Source organism: Peromyscus maniculatus, chromosome 3 (assembly GCF_049852395.1).
Source record: "Peromyscus maniculatus bairdii isolate BWxNUB_F1_BW_parent chromosome 3, HU_Pman_BW_mat_3.1, whole genome shotgun sequence".
NCBI lineage: Eukaryota > Metazoa > Chordata > Mammalia > Rodentia > Cricetidae > Peromyscus > Peromyscus maniculatus.
In genome coordinates this window covers 151437413-151456462 of record NC_134854.1, presented here as the reverse complement: position 1 = coordinate 151456462, position 19050 = coordinate 151437413, and the positions used below count along the sequence as shown (strand labels likewise).

The window sequence follows — 19050 nt, the reverse complement described above, 5'->3', positions numbered from 1 at the left end:
TAGTGTTAGTTTAAATAGGATTTTGATGATTGAGGGTCTTTAATAAATATAGTAAGGGATTATGATAGAGGTCAGTTTAGTGGAAAATTTAATATAGGTTAATATAGGTAAATATAGGATAAAATATTGTCCCTGCCTCTGATAAACCAGAGGCTGCAGAGGATGAAACATAAAACAAAGAAGTGTCACACAGCTAGAACACATGAGTTTCTATTGAGGAGCCTTATAGACTGTGGCTTAGGTTAATGATGAAGAAAAACAACTGAGTCCCAGCAGTCCAGCCAGATCTAATTCTTTTAATCTTAATATTGGGAGATGTGTTCACAGGTTTTTAAGTTCATCATAGCTGAAATGAAGCTTGGAAAATAAGTTAGTTAGACTAAGATGCTTTCGTTAAATACCTTTGAGGTGGCAAACCCAAGAAGAGAATCTAAAGTTTAGAAAGGCACATAATTCAGTGAGGGACTCGTAAAGGTCAGGGAATAAGAATAAAGTAGCCCAATTATTATTAGTTGATGTACCTTTCTTGCTAGAATGTTTTGGTGACCAAAGGTGATGATTAATTCCTTGTGCCCATTTCTACCCTCAGCTTCCTGATAGAAAAAAAACTGTTGATGAGTGGGTATGCACCCAAGGATTTAAAATAGATCTGATTTTTTTTAACATATCCAAAAGTTTAGATTTGTGATTCTTCTAAGATTTCTTATAAGATTACCTTTTGAGATAAATAATAAGATGATTTGTAGAGGTGGTTGTCTGTGCTTCACCCCTAAAGCACCACCCCTAGTAGGCAGCAGGTAACTGCTAGGTACCTGTCCCTGCCCAGGGCGTGGCTGAGACTGAACCTCTTAAGAACGGAAATGTTTATGTGCTCACTTTCTTGGCTATGCAGTGATCCTGGATGCTGGATACTGGACTGCAGACAAGTCAGAGTTCTCCAGAGAACCTCGTTGGACTGCACCTCACTTCTCCTGGATCCCTTAACCGACCCCTTCGATTGCTGTAAGTTGACTCAAAACTTTTTTGACTATCAGATAAATTACTTGGAATTGCCTCATTAATTGCCACTATAATGATTAGTCCTTTTTTTGTAACCACAAAATACAGACTACCAGAAAAAGAACTGGCTGAGAAAAATACTTTTGCTTGCTCACCCTCTGTTAATCAAAAGCAGGTTGTTTGGACATGAATCTATGTGGGTTTGGGGACAACTTGCTTTACACCTGTAAGATGTAAAATGTTTAATTATGTAAAGAATATGGAAAAATGCTGGTTTTTACTTGTATTCATTGTAGTCATTCACTTGAAAAGTAGAATGTAACCATATTGTAATCTTTATACTGCTTGAAAGATTTTTCTGAGGTATATAAGCTGTAAAGGAAAAAATAAAGAGAGTTAGATGGGAAACATCCAGGATGAGAGAAGGAAATCACTAGGAAAAATAAGAGAGAGAATACGGAAGAATAATGAAGAAAATGTCAGAAGGAAACCATGAAGAAAGTATATGAGTGTCTTCCTCTTACCCCCTCAGATAAAAAAAAGTCTTAGTAAGCCAACTCTGTGGATTCCCTTTGAGCCCTGTGCTGTTGGAGGTTGATCCTCATAGAGGCGGTACCTAGGGCCAGGAACAGGGATACTGAATTAGTAATCAAGAAGACTGTCTGTGGGAGAAAGACAGCTCTTCTTGGAGACTGTCCAAAAAGAAGATGCATTCCTTTAATGATTGCCACACATAAGATCTCCCTCATGGTGCTGTATGCCCTTGGCTAATGACTGCCAAATAAAGAAGGGTTAGTAACCTAGTAGTTCCCTAGTTTCCCTTACATTTTTTCCCTTCTGTTTGTCTTTCCCTCAAGATGGTCAAGGAGAGTCTAAAGAAAAACAATTCTTCATTGACATTATTAAACATACACTTAAGGAAAAAGGAATCGAGACCAGCATTGGTCAACTGACTGATTTTCTTACGTTTGTACAGTCAGACCCTCGTTTCCAGACTGGGTGACTTTAGATGTAGAAATTTGGAACACAGTAGGGAGAGATATTAAGAACTGGTATACAGAGAAAAAGGAAAGAGGGATAGGACATGCCTCCTTTAGCATTTTCTAATTGTAGTGTGCTTAGACTAGTCCTCAAGGTGACCATAGCCTACTCTAATTCTGTTTCTCCAAGAAATAGAAAACTGTGCTGAGAGATCACATGTTCAGGACTGATAAGGAGTAGTTAATGAATTACCCAGACAGGCTGGGCTAAGCTTGTAAAATATTTTATTAGGAGCAACAACATACAGAACACAAAGTCCTTTTTCTTCCACAGTTTCAAGTTCCAAACGTCTTCCTGGATTCAGTTGAGTCTTTTCCTCTTGGCTCATAGATGAAGGCTGCAAAGGCTGAAGAGGCTTCCATGGGCATGCTAGAGACAGACTTCACTATACCAGACTGCCTGCAAGATGTAGAAATAGGTATGTATTTTAATGCAACCTAATTCAAACTAAAAGATAGAGGAGATAAACCAGGGACCCTCAGAGGAGCTGAACCCCCAGCCTGTTAGCCTGTCACAGTGGGTCTCTGTAGAAGTGGACATGCATGAAGGCCTCTGTTACAGTAATTATTCTAAAAGAAAATATACTCAAACATTTCTGAGCAAGAAAAATGAACAATAAATTAATTACAAAATTCTAAGACATAGTTTTTGTTTGGTTGATTGCTTGCTTGGTTGGTTGGGTTGCATTTGTTTGTTTAATTTGTTTTTGGTGTATGTGGCCTATCTTAGGGACCTCTGGGGACAGCTGGCTGAGGATCATTTAACCAGCATAAGACATGGGCATGTGTAAGCATGAGCTTCAGTTTCCCTTTCCATCATTTTCCTCAGGGCTGAGTAATGTTGGTTTACTTTGTCACAAGCTCAGGAATATTTGAGCTGTTGCAAAATACACGGTTAACTCACAAAGTTGCTGTAAATACAGACAGGCTTGTATGTAAAGAGGAATTTCCCAAGATCCAGACCATGAGGTAAAGGTAGTCTCACTGTAACAAAATGTTAAACTGTTTTTCAACTATTTTCCCCTGAATTTTGGCAATATTAAGCACAGTTAATGCATGTATTTACTACATAAGCACCATTTTATTCCATATTTTGGCTCATTTTTCTTTTTAAAAATCAATGTATGTTTATAGTGTGTGTGTACATGCACTGTAGAGCAGGGAAGGTAGACAATTCTTAGGTGGGGAAAGGATGAAAACTCTTCTGCATATGAGATTTAGACAGTGGGTTTTCATGGTAAGACTCACACCTCATCCTGTGCATTATAATAGACTCAGAATGGATCACAGACCCAAACATGAAGCCTAGAACTTAAATCTATTTGAAAAAAAAAATGAAAAAACATCTTTATGAATGAGAGCTTTGTTTCAGGCAAAGATTTCTTGGTTGCAATACCAAAAGCTTTATCTACACACCAGAAAAATAACTGGGATTTAGTGCAATGAACACTCTGCTCTGGTCCCTAAAAAAGGATAAAAAGATAAACAATGTGTGGGAGCCCATTCTCGGGTTCCTCGTGGCTTTACCCAGCAGGTCCGAATAGAGGATGATCAGGACCATGGGCCTGAGTGCAGGTGTCTGAGATGGTCTGCACTTGGCTGTGCTGGGGGAGGAGGTCTTTTGTTCCACCCCTTGGTGTCTCTATAAAAACCCTGCGCCAGAGCTAGTCGGGGCCCGTTGAAATAGGTTCCAGGCCCTCTCAAGGCTATCCTTTATTTTCTGTCTGTTTATCTCTGCAAGAGTCTCCTCTATAAATCCTTCTATCTAATATTTCCTGCTGATTGCACTCAAGAAAACTCTGGGGAACTGTGGGGGTGGTGGGTAAATGCCCCACAACAATGGACTGTCAGGGTCCCTCCACCCTGCCGTGTGTGTGTGTGTGTGTGTGTGTGTGTGTGTGTGTCCGTGTCTGTGTCTCTGTCTGTCTGTCTTTTATCTCTATGAGGCTTGACTGTTATTTTTTATTCTTGTCCCACTGTCCTGGCTAGGACTCCCAGAGTCACACTAGAATGATGAGCAGACACTCTTACCTTTTTCTTGGTCTTTATCTGCCCTTATAGCCTCTTGAGATTGATGTTCTGATATTTATATTTTCAGGTAAAAAGCTCCAAGAAAAATGTCTCAGGATCGTCTCCCCTGAGTCCCCTGCTAAACTCTACTGCTGCTATACAGTGATCGCCGTCCTCACTGCAGCTGTAATTGCACTGTCTGTTGCATTGTCAGGTGAGTGACTCATCTCTAGATTCTGCAGCGTTCTGTCCACGTCCACGTTGTCACTTAGACTTACTGACCACTGTGAGCCAGGCACTGTGGGAAGGGCTGGGGAGAAAACTCACTGGAAATTCCTGTTCTCTGGGAACGTGGGGTCTAGCAGGAAGATGCAGTGAAGGATCAGCACAGGCTGTGGTGTACACAGGAGGCCAGGCTTAGCATCCCTGGGAAGATGGCATTCAGCAACCTCTAGACAGAGATGCAGGAGACACATGTCCTCCTGGGAGATCTATTCAACACAGAGAACAAGGGAGAAAACTTGCAAAGAGACTCTCAGAGAGATTGCTACAGCTAAGGGAAGTGAGAACAGTGAAGAGTAATGTGGTTGGGGAAGATACAGAACCCCACCCCCAGACCCATGGTTTCAGTTGATATCTTCAGCCATGTTCTGAAAATATTAAATAGAAAGTTCCAGAATATGTGATTTCTAAGCTTTTAGCTGTAGACAGCCAAGGGCTGTAGGAGTATACAGCAGGTAACAACTAGTATTCAACAGGTTGACCTCTCAGACAAAAAATTCTCTGATGGGGAGCCCTACTTGGCAAAGCCAAGGGTCATTGACTGAATTTTCTGTCTGTATTTTTTCTCATATGCCACTTCACTTATTTTGTGTTCATCTCATGTAAGTATTTCATCTTTGGGCACATATATAGCTATGGGTCATCAGGAAGATGATTTCTGCTTAAGCTGTATAATTATGATGAATAGAAATAATACTAGGATATTTTTCATAAACTCAGACTAACATAGGAAAATCTCAGCTACAAAGACAGCCTTTTACACATTTTCAAAGACCTTAGAGCAAATCTAAAATAGACTAAGCTGCCCTTGCAGAGAATACTCAAGAGCAAGTTTCAAGTGTCTGCTTAACCAAAGTCAGGCTGACAACATTAAGATGTAACATTCCTGCAGCATTTGGCTTTCTGCACGCACACCCAATGATAGAAAACTCAAGGCTCAGCCAACTAATTGTTTCATTGCTTAGGTCCTTAGGTTCAATGTCACTCTCTGTCTGGGAACCCTAACCACTCAGGCTATGTGCATGGCCAAGTGTTACTCACTGGCCAGTCGGTGTGACCTACCTGGCCTGAAAGAAACTGTGTCATATATCATGTGTTATGAGGATGGGTTGGACCCTAAAAATGTAACATATAATTGTCCTGAGTTTGGCTGTGAGAGGGGACTGTGTACAGAGCTGCTGTGTAAAGAGCCTTGAAGAGAAGTGTGTGTGTGTGTGTGTGTGTGTGTGTGTGTGTGTGTGTGTGTGTGTGAAGAAGAGCTGTGTGAGCAAGAAGTGTGAGAGGTATAAGAAGTGTGAAGAGAAAGATGTGGCTGTATGGTGAGAGAGCTGATAGATGAGATGTATAGCTAAGTAGAAGAAGTACATGGCTGTGTGGAGAATGTAACTGTGTAGAGAGGGATGTAGCTGTGTGGAAATAGATTTTCAGAGGGAAGTTTTTTTTTAAGAGGAAGTAAAAGAGGAAGTTGCCATCAGAAAGTATATTTCCTTATTTTCCCCTTAGATAGAAACTGGTCCTCGCAGCATTTGTGGGTTGTTTGGTTTTTTTTCATACCCTGGTGCTGCCTATGGGCTGGCTCTCCAGTTAGCTCTAGTAGACTGTTCTGAATACTGTGATAGAATCTTGTACAGCTTTGCTGCCACAGCTGGAGCAAATGTTCCATGATATCAATATATATATATATATATGATATATGATATCTCATGATATATATATATATAGATAGAGAGAGAAAGTTTCTCTATGGATCCTGGCTGTCCTGGAACTCACTATGTAGACTAGGCTGGCCTTGAACTTGGGGATCCATCTGCCTCTGACTCCCAAGTGCTGGGATCAAAGGTGTGCACCACCACCACTCAATATTGTCTGATGAAATCAATTTTAGTCACCCCAAAGAATAATACACACATCTTAAGAGGAAAAACATTGACAACAAGTCTTAGTCAATGTAACCTAAACTATTATGTAGCTCTGAAAAGAGTCAGATAAATAGAAATCATAGTCGTCCTCACTGCCCATTGCATTTGAACCTGTCACTGAAGCCTCATGGTACTGGGTATAAGAACTGGGAACAGCTATAACAAATTCCCCTTGACTAAATATAATTGGTGGTCATTTCTGATATTTAGCATTTCTAATCAAATCACTTGTTTCTAAGACTCACTAGATCATTGAGACAGCAACATATTCATTCTGTACTGCTTAAAAAAAAGTTGAAGTTATGAAGGAAAAGTGTCTGTTGTTCTTCTAAGCTGTCCTCTGAAACCTTGCTGCATTCAGACCTTCTTATGCACACATGCACACGCACACACACATATACACACAAATAAACACACACATACATGTACCCACATAGACATACACACACACTTTATTATAATAGACTTACGAATGAAAACATCACAGGGCTCCATTAGCATAACCACTCAACACTTGTCAAGTCCCAAACCCTGTTGAACTTTCACATGGTTAGAACAGCCATGCTGAAGCCATGGAGCTTTGGTCCTGGTTTTTGAATCTCACTGTCAATCACATTATTAAGTACTTATCCACCACAGAAAAAGAAAACTGGCGGAGTTGAAACTAGAAATACTTATTATTCTCTTTATGAACTTTTTCATGACTTATGGGCCCCTTGCTGCATCCTCTCCTTCTTCTTCACCTTATAATACTTCCTGTTCTCCTTTGTACATGTTATACCATGCCTATACTCACAGCTGTTTACACTGTACATCACATACTGGGATTGCATGTGAGGGAGTACATGGAGTCTCTTTCTTTCTGAGTTTGGGTGACCTCACTTACTATTAAACTTTCCCTGTCCACCAACTTTCCTACAAATTTTATTTTTCATTTACCGCTGAATAACATTCTGTTTTGTACATGTAACACATTTTTATTTTCTGTTCATCAGTTGATGGACATCTAGGTCAGGTCCATTTCCTAACTATTGTAAATAGGGAAGCAATAAACATGGTTGTACAAGTTTCTCTGGGGTAGGAGATAGAATTCTCTTCTTAGATACTCAAGAGTAGCAGAACTGAGCTACACAACGGGTATATTTTTATATTTTCCAAGGATCCTCCAAACCTGTTGTATCAGTTTGTACTCACACCAGCAGTAAATAAGTGTGCATCCCTACTTCTGCACATTCTTCTAAACGGGCTGGCCTCAGACTCGCAGTGATCTGCCTGGCCCTGCCTCCCAAGTACTGGGATTAAAGTCAAGCATCACCACTGGCCAGCATTGTTGTCAGATTTCTTAATGATAGCCTTCTGGCTGGCTCTAACAAGACCCAGGATATGTTTGTGTACATTTAATGTGTGTCTGATAGAATTATAGGATGCCCATGATCAAAATTTTGGTACTAAAATACCATTTTTCCCATGGCATGGTTTGCAGGCTGGCATTTCTTGATAGTAAAATCCAGACAAGTAGGGAGTTTTCTTTCTTTAGTCAAGAGAAAAGCAGGATGCGAAAGGAGTATGGGAAAGGAAGCTGTAGAATTCCAGGAATCAGGAGCAGTCATAAGGGACAGATGGCCTAAAAATGATTTCCTTGCAGGGTATGGTGTCTTTAGTCCAGCACTGAGGAGGCACAGCCAGAAGGATTACTACAAGCTCCAGACAAGTACAGTCCACATAGTGAGATCCAGGCCTGGCAGGGGACACAGCGAGATTCTATCTCAAAACACAAAATACAAGTAAGAAAGTAAAGCATTTCCTCAGAGCCCACTGGGAAACTCTGGGATAGGGACCATCATGCTAAGAGGGGTCTCCTAGGGATCAGTTATGGAAGTATAGTCCAAGCACACACCTCACAACTGAGACTTGGATAGGTAGCCAAAGGAACCAGACGTGGAAATGTGTGTTTATTATATTACATGGTACTGTCTGTATTTTAGTGAAACCATCCATTGAGAGCCCTGGATCTTACTATGCCACCTGCCCAAGAAACTGGATTGGATTTGGAAGTAAATGTTTTTATTTTTCTGAAGACATGAGAAACTGGACATCCAGCCAGACCTCCTGCATGGCAGAAGGGGCCCATCTAGCGCTATTTGAGAGCCTGGAGGAGCTGGTAAGAAAGGATCAGGAATTGGTTTGATGTTTGTTCCATTGAGTGTGTATTCCCTTGAGAGAGAGAGATTAAAGCAGAAGCATGAGGAAGAACCCCACCCCAGTCAGATGGGGCACATGGGGCACATGGGGAGCACATTAGTGCATGCCATTTGCTGGTGTTATTGCTTCTAGCTGGAGCCTTGAGACACTGCAGAGACACGTTCTCATGTAGTGCTCATACTAAAACCTGTAAGGCCAGACATACTGAGATACCTTGTGGTCATGTAAGTTTTCCTCCAAGCATTCATATGTTGTATACTGAATGTGGCATCTGTTAAAAATTTCCAGGACATTTTTCATCAGGAACTTTCCAAGCCACAGTGGCAAGGGTGGTCAGCAATATATTTTGGATTATGGGTGTAAAATGCATCCACTGCTGAGGATCACTATGCCTCAAAATTGATGACCCTCAAAAGCTGCCATCCCTAGAGGAGGCTATAGGACAGAGAGACTCAAGAGTCATCTGAAGCTGAGAGACACATGAATTTGCTTTCCATGTTTTATGACAGAATTTCCTGAAGAGATACACGGGGAATTCTGACCACTGGATCGACCTGCACAGAGAGTCACCAGAGCACCCTTGGTGGATAGAAAATACCAAATATAACAACTTGTATGTTTTCAGAACACTCTTTTTTTTCTACTGTGATCATTTGTTGTGAAGAGTGTGAATTGTGTCTGTAAGAGATGAATGACTGTGCCATGTGACAGCAACTGTATTGGAAAGGAAGAAATATAAACCTTCTAAGTGGAAGTGTGCCTCAGAGGTAGAGTGTGTGCTTACATGGAGAGCCAATCCCCAGAAACTCCACATACCTTCAAATTTAAATCTATTGCATGTTCTCCCATTTATTGGCCATCATTTTCAAAGCTTTTACTTAGTGTGATTTCACTCAAAATCTTTAGCATGTTGATGGCACCTAGGGTAGATGTTGTTTGCTCCATCCCAAGTCAAATTTTTCCTTGATGATAGACACCCTTGTGAGAAGTAGACAGAAGCTAGGATGGGCAGTGAGGGCTCTGAAACCCCAGGAAGCCACTGCAGAACAACTGGAGTAAGACTTGTCAGACAGCTGTTTGCACAGCTGTTCCTGTTCACAGAAGCAGAGACTCCAGGAGCATTGGGAACCTCCTCTCAAGTCTCATCATCAAAGAGCACTGAGACAGCTCCTGGATGTGAGATAGCTGTTATGAGTGGAACAATAAAACACAGGCCAAGTCACATCCATCATGAAAGATCTTTCAGTAATTTACTACGGAATGGGTTTTCCCCATAGTTTTATACATGTGTAAAATGCTTCAAGATAGAACTGAAAATAACCCTCAGTGAAGCCACCCATGGACTGTTGCAGTCCATTTGAACATGACATCATGAACCAGTCAAATATGACATCAAGCACCTGTCAAACACCTTTACAAACATTACAAGACTCAACATAGACAAATGACAAAGGTATGGTGTTCAAGTCGAACCCTGAGCATGTAAAAGATTCTAGGCAAGAAACTAGTTCTGGTGTTTGAATGTAATATGGCTTGTGTGAAAATTTTTTTGTTTGTTTTTTGCTTTAGGGTTCTCATCCAAGGAGGAGGAGAATATGCCTACCTGAATGAAAGCGGGATCAGCGGTGCCAGGGACTACATGCATAAGAAGTGGATTTGCAGCAAATCCAACAGATACACTTTACAGTGCCCAGAAATTTTAAATCCAGGCTAGGGAATGTGCCAAAGCATGCATGAGAAACAGATGCTTTGTGACCTGTTATCTACAGTTGCTGCTCTACACCTAATCTGCTAAAATCATCAAAATCCATCTATAATATTGGTTGACACCAAAGATGAAAACTCATTTAGAGGATCATAAATACAGGATATTGGAAGAACACAGATGATTCTAAATTAAATAGGTGATTGGGTATGAGTTAGTATTCTTATCTTAAACCTAAAGTACAATCATAGTGAGCTCCACTTTTATGTCCAGATATGAATTTTTTCATTGGTTGTTGTATTGAATGTGTAGAACCTAAAAGTGTGGGTTGACTGAGCCCATGGAAATGATTCAATAATCACAAGAAAGATGATAATTGGTATGTAGTCTCCAAATATTATTGTAAACATGGTCATCATTTTTTTTTACAAAATTCAATGACCAATATGAAATGAGATCTAGACAGAATCACATTCTGTGATCTAATACCACTGTCAAAATGTTTTTAAACTTTATTTCTCAGTGTTCATTTTTAATTAAAATAGACTAAGAATATTTTATAAGCAAATGTCATTTTAGTTTCCTAATTTAGCTTTTCTAAGAGTTTCATAATGAGAATGTCATTTGAATTTTATTCTTTATTAGGCTCTTTTTAGATCAGGAGACAGTTAATTACTGAACCTCCTGCAAAGCATTTGATGCCTAATCTTGCAATCATTTACACATTTTTAAGTTTCAGGAACAAAATATTTTAATTTTTTTGATCATATGCTATACTGTACTGATGAGTCCCAAAAAGGACGAAATAACAGGTCACAAGCATCTCTTCCATTAACTCTGTCTTCTTACTTTATTGGCATATAGATTAAACCTTCTCATGCATGCTAGGCAAACACTGTACTACTGATATTTACCACCATTCCTTTTTATAAATTTTTTCTTGTAACAAGGTTGCTATGGAATCCCTAAATGGCTGGAATTGGAACTATGTATCACCACATAGAACATATCTTTACCCTTTATTGAAGTATTTGTTCAGGCCCAGTTATATGGTTCTGAAGCTAAAGGCACCAGCCACTAAGACTGATAACCTGAGTTCAACACCTGGATCCACATGTTGGAAGCAGAAAACATTACACAGCAAGTTTGTCCTATGACCTACAAACTTGTATTGTACATATACACACCCACAAATAATGAAATGAAATAAAAAAATAATGTTCATTTCTCTGTAGTAGACTGCACTTATTTTGAGTCTGTACTTTATTTTTCTATTGTTTTTTCTTTCTTTCTTTTGTTTTGTTTTTCAAGACAGTATTTCTCTGTGTATCCTTGGTTGTCCTGGACCTTCTTTGTAGACCATTTTGTCTTGAACTCAGAGATCTGCCTACCTCTGCCTCTCAAGTGCTGGGTTTATAGGCATATGCCACCACCACTGTGCTTAGTCTGGATACATTTCAGGAGACATACAAAGCAACCTTTTGGAGATTGAAAGCATATCTCAAATTTATAACTAGCAGTAAATAGAAAGATGATAGAAAACATTGAGTGCATAAGGATTAACATTAAATTTATATGTATGAACTAACTACTTTAAATGCACAGAATAGAATGGTCAATTGAGGCTCAGCCCACACAAAGAACTACAGGCAATTAAGAAATGTTGAGGGGGAAGAGGACACCATTAGATTATCCAGTGCCAAATTATCTGCCCTGAAAACATACATACAAGTAACATTATACTAACAAAGTATATATTATATATATACTTTTATATAATATAATATACATTATATATATTCATATATATAATGAAAAATAGGCCAATAATTTGAAAGAGAACAAGAAGGTGCATATATAAGAGGGTTTAGAGGGAGTATAGGGAAGGTGGAAATGTAATTATATTATAATCTCAAAAGAGTTTAAAAGTTTATTTGAATTGTAATTGTAATGTTTTAATTAATTTTCAATATTTATTTATTTTTCCTTTATTTTATTGAAAATAGATTTTTTTCATGCAATATATTCTAAATATGGTTTCCTTCCCCAAACTGCTTCCAAATCCTCCCTATCTTCCCACTCACTTACATCCACACCATTCCTTTCTCCCTTTCTCATTAGAACACAAGAATATTGAATTTTTTTTTTTTTTTTTTTTTTTTTTTTTTTTTTTTGGTTTTTCGAGACAGGGTTTCTCTGTGTAGCTTTGCGCCTTTCCTGGAACTCACAGAGATCCGCCTGCCTCTGCCTCCCGAGTGCTGGGATCAAAGGCGTGCGCCACCACCACCCGGCGAAAATATTTTAATTAAATTTAATTTAATAATAGAAAATTTAAAAACAAGCCAAAATAGGATAAAGCAAAGAAACAAAAAAAGAACCAAGAAAACAAGACACATACAGACACAGAGGTACACATTTGCACACACATAAATTCCATAAAAACACAAAATTAGAAACCCATAATATATAACTGAAACATCTGTAAGCATAAAAAAATTTCTAGGCAAACCAATATGAGACAAAAATACTTTGAGTTTGTTTGTATAGGCCATCTCCTGCTGGGCATAGGTCATAGCCATAGATGTGATTTATGTACACAGTAAGACCAATGGAGAAAAACAGTTTTTCATTTGCAAGTGGCTATCAATTAGAGATAGCTTCTGGATTATGGATGGGAGCTAATGTTCACGTCTACTCTCAGGGCTGAGGCCCCCATATGACCTGGACCTGTAAAGGCCCTGTGCATGCTGCTCCAGTCTCTCTGAGCTCCAGTTCTGTTGTATCTAGAAGTTCTTGTTTCTTTGGTGTCTTCCATCCCCACTGGCTCTTACAATCTTTCTGCCTCATATTCTACAGAGTTCATGGAGCCTTCAGAGAAGATATTTTATGAAGACGTTCCATTTAGGGATAAGTGTTCCAAGGTCCCTCACTGTCTGAACATTGTTCAGTTGAGTCTCTGTATTTGTTCCCATTTACAGCAGGGTGAATCTTTTCTGATGATGGCTGAAAAAGACACTGATCTATGAGTATAGCAGAGTGTTACTAGTAGTCATTTTATTGCTGTGTTCCTTTAGCAACGTAGCAGTATTTGGTTTTTTCTTAGGTTCATGACCTGTCTGATCTCAGGTTCTTGACCACCTGATGTCTCAGGCATGGGTTCCAGCTCATGGAGTAGGCCTTAAATCCAATAAGATAGTGGTTGGTTACTCACACAACTTTTATAGCACTATTGAACCAGTTTATGTTCGTTACCATTGTAGACCAAAGGGTTAGTATCTGGGTTGGTATTCACCTTTCTTCCAAGGCAGTGTACATAGTACCTTCCATTATTCATGAACACTAGTCAGTAGGGGTGAAGGCTCTAGATAGGCACCAGTTATAATTTCATATTCATTGAGTTATATAGGCATTGTCTTTAGCAACTGGGCCTTAAAATCAGTTTCTGGAGAGCAACCAATAGTCTTAGTAACAGTATGAGTTGTTTAGGAGTTTTCCACTGGGCCTCTTTGGCTAAAAACTTGAATAGATGTAAACTATTCTCAACATTGGAGATTCATTTGGTGGCTTGGGATGTCTATTTGGGTCTTAGCCTTCCCTGTTGTTTGATTATTCAATTTAGATTTATTTCATATTTGTACATATTTTAAGAAGCTTCTACTGTGACAGACTTCCATGCAATCCCTCAAATGGCCTTCCCAGTAACCCCTTACTTACTCCCCTCCTGGTTTGATCTTCCCTTATAGTCCCAGCACCCCCATCTATCTATAAGTATCTATTCTGTTTCCTTTTCTAGGAAGATTTTTCCCTCCCCTCTGCTCCTTTACTAACCTCAGTGGTTATAGGGATTATAACCTGCTTATTAAGGACTTAACAGCCAACATCCATATAAATGAATCCATACCATATTTGTCTTTTGGGGTCTGGAGTTATGCTGTGGAATAATCCTTCTGTACATTGTGTGGATGTATGTCACTATGATTGTTTTAATAAACAAACTGACTGGCCAATAGCTGAATGGGATAAATTAGGCAGGAAAGCCAAACTGAGAATGATGGGATGAGGAAGGGTGGAGTCAGAGAGGATGTCTGCCAGAGGCAAAACAAGCAGGATGTGTAGAAAATGAGGTAACAAGCCATGGGACATGTGGTAGAATTTAGATAAGAAGTATGGGTTAATTTAAAGTGTAAGAGTTAGCTAGTAACAAGCCTGAGCTATCAACCAAACATTTGTAATTAATATAAGTCTCTGTGTCACTTATTTAGGAGCAGGCAGCCAGGACAGGAAAACTCTGCCTACAGGGTTAGATCACTCAGGATAATTTTTTTCTAGCTCCATCCATTTACCTGACAACTTCATTATTTTTCTTTTTTAAATAGCTGAATAATATTTCATGCATAACTGTACCAGTTTTTCTCATCTATTTTCTGTTGATGGACATCTAGGCTGTTTCTAATTTCTGCCTATTATGAATAGAGCAGCAATGAATATGGTTGAGCAGGTGTCTCTGTTGTAGAATGTAGACTCTATTGAGTATATGCACAGGTGTAATATAGGTGGATCTCAATGTAGATTGATTACCAGATTCCTTAGGAACCACCACACTGATTTCTTTAATGGCTATCCAAGCTTCCACTCACACCAGCAATGAATGAGTGTTTCCTTTAGACCCACATCTTCACCAACATGAGCTGTTGTTTGCTTACTGATCTTGGCCAATCTGACTGTTGTAAAATCAAAATCTCTAGTTTTGATTTGTATTTCCATGATGATTAAAGATATTGACCATTTCATTAAAGGTTTCCCAGCCATTTATGTTTCTTCTTTTGAGAACTCCATGGTTAGATATGTGTGCCATTCAAATTGGGTTATTCATTTTATTGATGTCCTGTCTTTCAAGTTCTTTATGTATTTTAAATATTAACACTCTATTAGACATGTAGTTGCTGAAAAAATATAAAAATCCCTTCTGTAGGCTGCCATTTTGTCTAAATGATGGTGTCCTTTATTGTGCAGAGACTTCTCGGTGTTGTGGGGTGCTATTTACTAATTATTTATCTTTGTTCCTTTGCTAACAGTGTACTGTTCAGAAAGTCTTTTCCTGTGCCAGTGAGTACAAGGCTATTCCCCACTTTCTTTCCTATATGTTCAGTGTATCTGGTTTTGTTGAGGTCTTTGATTCATTTGGAGCTGAGTTTTGTGCAGGGTGATAATTATGAATGTATTTGCATTTCTCTACATGCAGACATTCAGTTTGACCATCAGTATTTGTTGAGGATGCTGGCTTTTTTTCTAGTGTGTATTTACAGTTTCTTTATAAAAACAATCAGGTGTCTGGGGACTGGAGAGATGACGCATTGGTTAAGAGCACCAGCTGTTCTTCCAGAGGACCTAGGTTCAATTCCCAGCACCACGAACAGCTCACATCTGTTTATAATTCCACTGCCAGGGGATCTGACATCCTCACACAGACACACATGTAGGCAAGACACCAATGTAAATAAAAATAAATCATTTTTAAAAATCAGGTGTCCAAAAGTGTGTGGACTTATGTCTCTGTCATCAATTTGATTTTGTGATACATGTTTGAGGTTTTTTGGGTTGTTGTGGGTTTTTTTTTTTTTGCCATTGTGTATTACTATTGTTCTATAATACAATTTGAAGTTGCAGATAGTGATACCTGCAGCAATTGTTGTTCAGCATAGTTTAACCATCCTGGGTTTTTTGTACTTCCATATGAAGCTGAAGATTGTCCTTTCAAGATCTATGAAGAATTGTGTTGGAATTTTGATAAGTATTACATGGAATCTGTATATTGCTTTATGTAGGATGGCCATTTTTACTATATTAATTCTAGCAATCCATAAGCATAGGAGATCTTTCCATCTCCTGATTCCTCTTCAATTTCTTTTTCAGTGTCTTAAAGTTTTTATCATTAGTCTTTCACTTGCTTGATTAGAGTTACCCCAAGACATTTTAAAATTTTTAAGGGTATTATGAAAGGTGGTATTTTCCATATTTCTTTTTCATGCCATTTGTAGTTTGTATATAGGAGGACTACTAATTTTTGTGAGTTAATTTTGCATCCTGCTACTGCTGAAAGAGTTTATCATCTATAGGAGTTCCCCAGTGTAATTTTTAGACTCACCATATATATATATATATATATATATATGTATATATATATATATATATATATATATATATATATATATAAAATCATATAATTTGCAAATAAAGATATATTGATCTCTTCTTTCCAGTATATAGCCCCTTGATTTCCTTCTGTTGTCTTATTGCTCTAGTCGGGCCTTCAAGTACTATACTGAATAGGTATGGAGATAGTGAATAACCTTATATTGTTCCTGATTTTAGTGGAAATTCTTTGAATTTCCCTCCATTTAGGTTGATGTTGGATGTGGGCTTGCTGTAAACTGCCTTTATTATTTTGAAGTATATCCCTTGAACTCAAACACTCTCCAGGACTTTCATCATGAAGGGGCATTGGATTTGTCAATAGCCTTTTATTCATCTAATGAGATGATCATGTGATTTTTTTTCTTTTAGTCTGTTTATCAAGTGGATGACATCAATTTTCGTATGTCAAAACACCCCTGTGTCTCTGGGATAAAACCTACTTGATTATGGCGGATGATCTCTTTGATGTGTTCTTTGGACTTTAGGTGGTTTGGGTATCAGGGTAATTGTGGCCTTGTAAAAAGAACTGCACAATGTCCCTTCTGCTTCTATTTTATGGGATTATTTGAGAAGTATTAGAATTAATTCTTCTTAAAAGTTATGGAGGCCCACAAATTTTCCTAGTGAAATCTGAGCTTGCTTTACCCAGCAGAGCTGCATTAGAGGATTGCTTGACCATGTGCATGGTTTCTAGGTGATTGGAAGGGTCTATACTTGGCTGAGTTGGGGGAGGTCTTTGCTCCACCCCTTGGCATTCCTATAAATAGCCCTTTAGAGGAGACAGAAGAGGCCAGTGGATATGAATCCAGGCCCACCTGAGGCATCCTGTGTTTCTATCTGTTTCTCTCCCCTCTATCCCTCTATCTAATATCTCTTACCCCTCACTTCTCAAGAATACCCTGGTGTAAAAATGTGGGAGCCAGACTCCCAGCTGGGCTCCAACAGATGGCATTGAGAACAGGGAACAGGGACTTGGTGAAAGGAGTGTCAGGGGGCATCACAGGTTTAAGGAGACATGCCTGATAAGGAATTAAAATATAAAGGTGATGGTATTTTATTCTCTGGAGTGAAAGCTAGTCAAAGTTAAGAATGAGTGAGGCTGCAGTGAAGATTTCTATCTAGATTTCTTTCTTTTTTTCTCTCTCTTAATTTCTATCTATAAAAATGAAGAAAAATGTAAGTTAGAACATAGGAATATAGTATAAGAAAAAATTTAGAGTAAGAATAGAATTAGGAATATTGGGTAAAAAGAAACTTATGGTAAGGTAGAATAAGATAAATAGCAAAACAAAGGAACTATGTCCTTGATTTCCAACTATGGGACTATGAACACAAACTCCTGAGAGGGAATATGGATATGATAAGATTAAAAAGGTAGATTATTGAATCTATTTTTAAAAAGGAACTACTTGTTTTAAATATTTTCCTTGGATTGGATTTTTGTATATTACATATAAATTTGTGTTGAACTCACCAAAATAAGATAAATAATGAATTTTTTTTGTCTCAATCTGTCAAATGTTAATGGACTGGACATTGCATATATATAGTAGTTTTTTGTCTGAATCTGCCAAATGTTAATGGACTAGATATTGTTAATGTAATTCTTGACTGTATATATTGTATATGCTTATTATATATACTTTTTCTTATATTAATTATAACTTTTTTATTTTAAACAAAAAAGGGAGAAATGTTGTTGAGATATTGTGCACACCAATAAACTTATCTGGGAATCAAAGAACAGAACAGTCACAATATTAAACATAGAAGATAGGCAGTGATAGCACATGCCTTTAATCCTAGCATTCTGGAGGCAGAAATCCATCAGATCTCTGTGAGTTCAAGGCCACACTGGAAACAAACAGGCATGGTAACACACTGTGGTGATATTTTATTTGTGCTGTAATGTGATTTTATTTGTGTGTTAATAAATAAATTTGCCTGGAGACCAGAGGTCATAGCCATTAAGCAAAAGTCTGGCAGTGGTAGCACATGCCCTTAATCTGATCACATGGCAGACAGAGTCTCTGTGTGTTCAAGGACAGAGCCAAGCATGGTGACATGAGCCTTTAATCCCAGTACCAACCATAGAGACCTGGAAGTCTGTATAGATAGGCAGTTATGAGGAAGTCCTGTGGTTGGGTTTAGAGCCAATGAGAAGGCAGAACAGAAAGACAATAAAAAGACAGGACTAAGGAAGAAGGTCTCTCTCTTAGGGGAAGCGACGGCAGTGGGTGGTAAGCTAAAGGGAGTCATGGCTCTTGCTCTGATCTCTTAGGCTTTAACTCTGTATTTGGCCCTGTGTGTCTTACTAAGAACATTTAGAATTTCATCTACAGCACACACTTTTAATCCCAGTACCAACCATAGAGTTCTGGAGGCCTGTACAGACAGGAAGTGACAGAGCTCACCAGGAAGAGGAAGTGATGTAGCTAGACAGAAAGCAAATCAGGTGGCAGAGCAGCAAGGCATATAAGCCTGGGTAGACAGGAAGTCACTCTCTTTAGAAGCTGCAGAGTTGGTGAGGTGAGGTTAGCTCATGGTTTGTCCTATTCCTCTGATCTTTCTCTCAGGCTTTAACCCAAATTTCTGGCTCTGTGTTTTTTATTTATTAAGACCATTTAGAAATTCATCTACACATACATGATAGAACAAGCATGAGACAGCACAGGTGTGAGTTCTCCTCCAGTACAAA

The 19050-nt window shown here is 38.6% G+C and overlaps 2 protein-coding genes across 3 annotated transcripts in view; both read left to right on the top strand.

The window, feature by feature from the left end:
- The window catches only part of LOC102914220 (C-type lectin domain family 2 member D11-like), a 99812-nt gene that overhangs the window by 29428 nt on the left and 51334 nt on the right, over positions 1-19050 (top strand). The gene's annotated exons all lie outside the window — the stretch shown is intronic.
- Positions 714-11381, top strand: LOC102919994 (C-type lectin domain family 2 member E-like). Of its 2 annotated transcripts, none has more exons than XM_015990698.3 (6): positions 714-1002; positions 2314-2458; positions 4138-4263; positions 8236-8411; positions 8962-9065; positions 10022-11381. In XM_015990698.3, the coding sequence occupies exons 2-6, from the start codon at positions 2371-2373 to the stop codon at positions 10164-10166; spliced, it is 639 nt and encodes a 212-aa protein (XP_015846184.1). In that variant the 5' UTR covers positions 714-1002; positions 2314-2370; the 3' UTR covers positions 10167-11381. The 2 variants fall into 2 exon arrangements, with proteins under 2 accessions (XP_015846184.1, XP_076422143.1); XM_076566028.1 differs by having other exon boundaries at positions 871-1002; positions 2371-2458.

Bases quoted from the DNA above. Each gene is read 5' to 3' on its own strand.
- LOC102919994 (XM_015990698.3), top strand. From the start codon at position 2,371: ATGAAGGCTGCAAAGGCTGAAGAGGCTTCCATGGGCATGCTAGAGACA. The intron at 4,264-8,235 runs GTGAGTGACTCA...TCTGTATTTTAG, and splicing joins ACTGTCTGTTGCATTGTCAG to TGAAACCATCCATTGAGAGC. The intron at 8,412-8,961 runs GTAAGAAAGGAT...GTTTTATGACAG, and splicing joins TTGAGAGCCTGGAGGAGCTG to AATTTCCTGAAGAGATACAC.